The sequence below is a fragment of the Alligator sinensis genome, unplaced genomic scaffold (genome assembly GCF_000455745.1).
Source record: "Alligator sinensis unplaced genomic scaffold, ASM45574v1 scaffold87_1, whole genome shotgun sequence".
Taxonomy (NCBI): Eukaryota; Metazoa; Chordata; order Crocodylia; family Alligatoridae; genus Alligator; species Alligator sinensis.
This window is the reverse complement of record NW_005841929.1, coordinates 3,262,779-3,265,319: the sequence shown is the minus strand read 5'-3', so window position 1 is coordinate 3,265,319 and position 2,541 is coordinate 3,262,779. Positions and strand designations below refer to the sequence as shown.

General features: G+C 39.6%; 1 protein-coding gene across 1 annotated transcript in view; it reads left to right on the top strand.

The window, feature by feature from the left end:
* The window catches only part of WNK1 (WNK lysine deficient protein kinase 1), a 147,848-nt gene that overhangs the window by 95,387 nt on the left and 49,920 nt on the right, over nucleotides 1–2,541 (top strand). Inside the window, exon 10 of the mRNA XM_025198808.1 lies at nucleotides 2,075–2,332. Coding sequence (XP_025054593.1) covers nucleotides 2,075–2,332 — 258 coding nt within the window. The remainder of the gene's footprint in view (nucleotides 1–2,074; nucleotides 2,333–2,541) is intronic.

Genomic DNA, 2,541 nt, shown 5'->3' with positions numbered 1-2,541 from the left:
GGGAAAGAAATGAATTGATAGAAAGCTTGAATGGGAGCACCCTCGGTACATGGTTTCTAACTTTTTCAACGTTATGGACTTAGCTGCATTCAAGGTGGTGGTGGTAGTGTTTCGGCATACTGAATAGTGAGTGGGAATTCCCACTCATGAAAACTTTGGAAGAACTTGGGAAGGGTTAGAACAATTTTTTTTAGTGAGAGCTACTCTATAATGTGTGATTGCTATGTGTTGTTTATAAGGTTTTGATTACAGATCTTACAGGTAAGAATTTTGAACCATTATAGAATGCTGCATGTGAGAACTCCAGACTGAAGAGATCCCATGCCTGTCTTTCCATTTTATTTATAGCTTGTGTTGAGTTGCTCATCAGTTGTCATGCATATTCCTTTCCCTGGAAAGTCTGCAATGGGCACAGATACCTTTCCTACTATGTTCATTTGTATTACCCTTTTATTTGATACCTTGTTTCCTTGGTATATTGTTAAAGCAGTCTTCAGAAACATACTCCCCCCCTTCCACAGTAGAACTTAAGCTTCTGTTGTGCTATCCTCGCTAGCTCCCTTTATTTGCAAAGTCTCTGAGCCAGAAAGATTATCTTAGCTTCAAACAACGATACTATATTTGGAAGAAGACGACTGATACCTACATTTGTGAAGTTTATTAAAGAGTTTGAGAAATTCTCTTCTTCTGTGAAGACACTTGCCAGTTTTGCTTATAAGCAAATGGCCTCTCCATCCTTTCCGAAGGCACTAAACTAATGCTTGATAAAATGTTTTATTTGATTTTATTTTTGTTAGTCGCGAAAAACAGCTCATGAGTTGCTCCCAGACTAAAATATGGATTCATAGCATGTCTTGGATCCTAAACTATTCCACAATCTTGGCATGGCCAGCTTCCATATTGAATGACTAGTGACCAGTGACCTTTGAGAGAGGATGAGAGAACAAATATATTTAACAGATACAGTCATGTTGCTTAATGTATTACTGGGTGGCATTCATGTACCAGAGTGATGAGACTGGTTTAAGAACCTTCACAGAACACAATAGTAGAGAAATCATGAGCAGTCTTTTGGATCAGTCAAGTTATTGGTAGGGCAAACTTTGTTAAAATTAATTGCAGCTCTTCAGACAGCCACCCATCTAGCAGACTTCTTGCAAAACATAGGACTCCAGCTCAGTTCCCTTTTGAGGGAAGGTGATGGGCCAGATTACTTCAAGTCTCCAGAAGTAGAGAAGTACATCTTGAGATTTTTGGGCTGTTCTCTAGACTAACACTTCCGTCTTTTTTATTTATTTTAAAGCAGTACAATTCTTTAATTTGGTCAGATCCTGATGTTAATGGCTTCTTGATTGTGGCAAAACTACCAAATTTTAACTTTTTTTTAAATACAGTTACTAGAAAATACATTCTTATTTTAACAGTAGTCTCATACTTTGAAAATAACTTTACTTTTTTGCTTTACACTCTATTGTGGATGGTATGTTCTATTTCTTATATAATGAGTCGGCTGAGGAAAGCACTAACTGCTTTCTGTTAGTTTAGTTGTATGTTTAGGAAACCAAACTGCTTTCTCAAAAGCCTCTCTCGAAAGTCGGAGAGGCAAATGACACTAAGAACTTTGACATGCATCACTTATTACCACCTCCTCCCTGACCCTAAAGCAGGCGTCTAAAGCCTCCTTTTATAAGTTTGTAGGGCCTTTCATGGGCTGAATTGTCAGGTACTGGAAACACCACTTCACTGGCTCTGGAGAGCTTTATACTTTGAGCAGATATATCTTCTCATCTCTGCTGTGCTCTTTGTGTGCATATACAGGTTGTCTTGTAAAAGCACAAATAGAAATTTCTTTGCTGTTCAGTTTTATCTAAAGCAAACTTGAGTCCTCACAGGTACACACCCCTTATTCAGTGTGTGTACTGGCCTTCATTAAGCTCCTTCATATATCCTTTTGTACACATAGCAGTCAGTACTAGCTGATCATTGCGTGTATCTACCTTTCTATCTCATTAGTTTTGCAGTTTGTTTTCATTTTCAAAATATTCAATTCTTTAATTTTTGTTTTCCTCCTTAGCCTCAACGTGGTCGTAGCATGTCAGTTTGTATCCCCCATCTTTCTGCTGTTCCCTTTTTGTCCTGCATCCCTCCCAGTGCTCCTTCCACCCCACCGCCAGCGCTGTCTGCACCTCTTTCTCCTTCCTACCTTCGGACTGCCCCTGAAGAAACCTTTGCAGAAAAGCTTTCTAAAGCCCTGGAGAGTGTCCTGCCCATGCACTCTGCCTCTCCACGCAAGCACCGACGCTCCAGCCTGCCATCCCTCTTTATCAGCCCCGTATGTGTTACCATATGCCTCCTGGCACACTAAGATAAGTTACCATTAAATACATCCTGGGCTTTGGGCGTTTTAAAGAAGAGTAAAGGCGTTGACTTTTTAACTTGTGCCCTGTGCTGGAGTGCTGATTCCTTCTATTTGGGAAGCAGTGTGCTTATGTGGGTAACAACTAATTTTTATTAATATTAGGAGTATTTGATAGCTTAAAG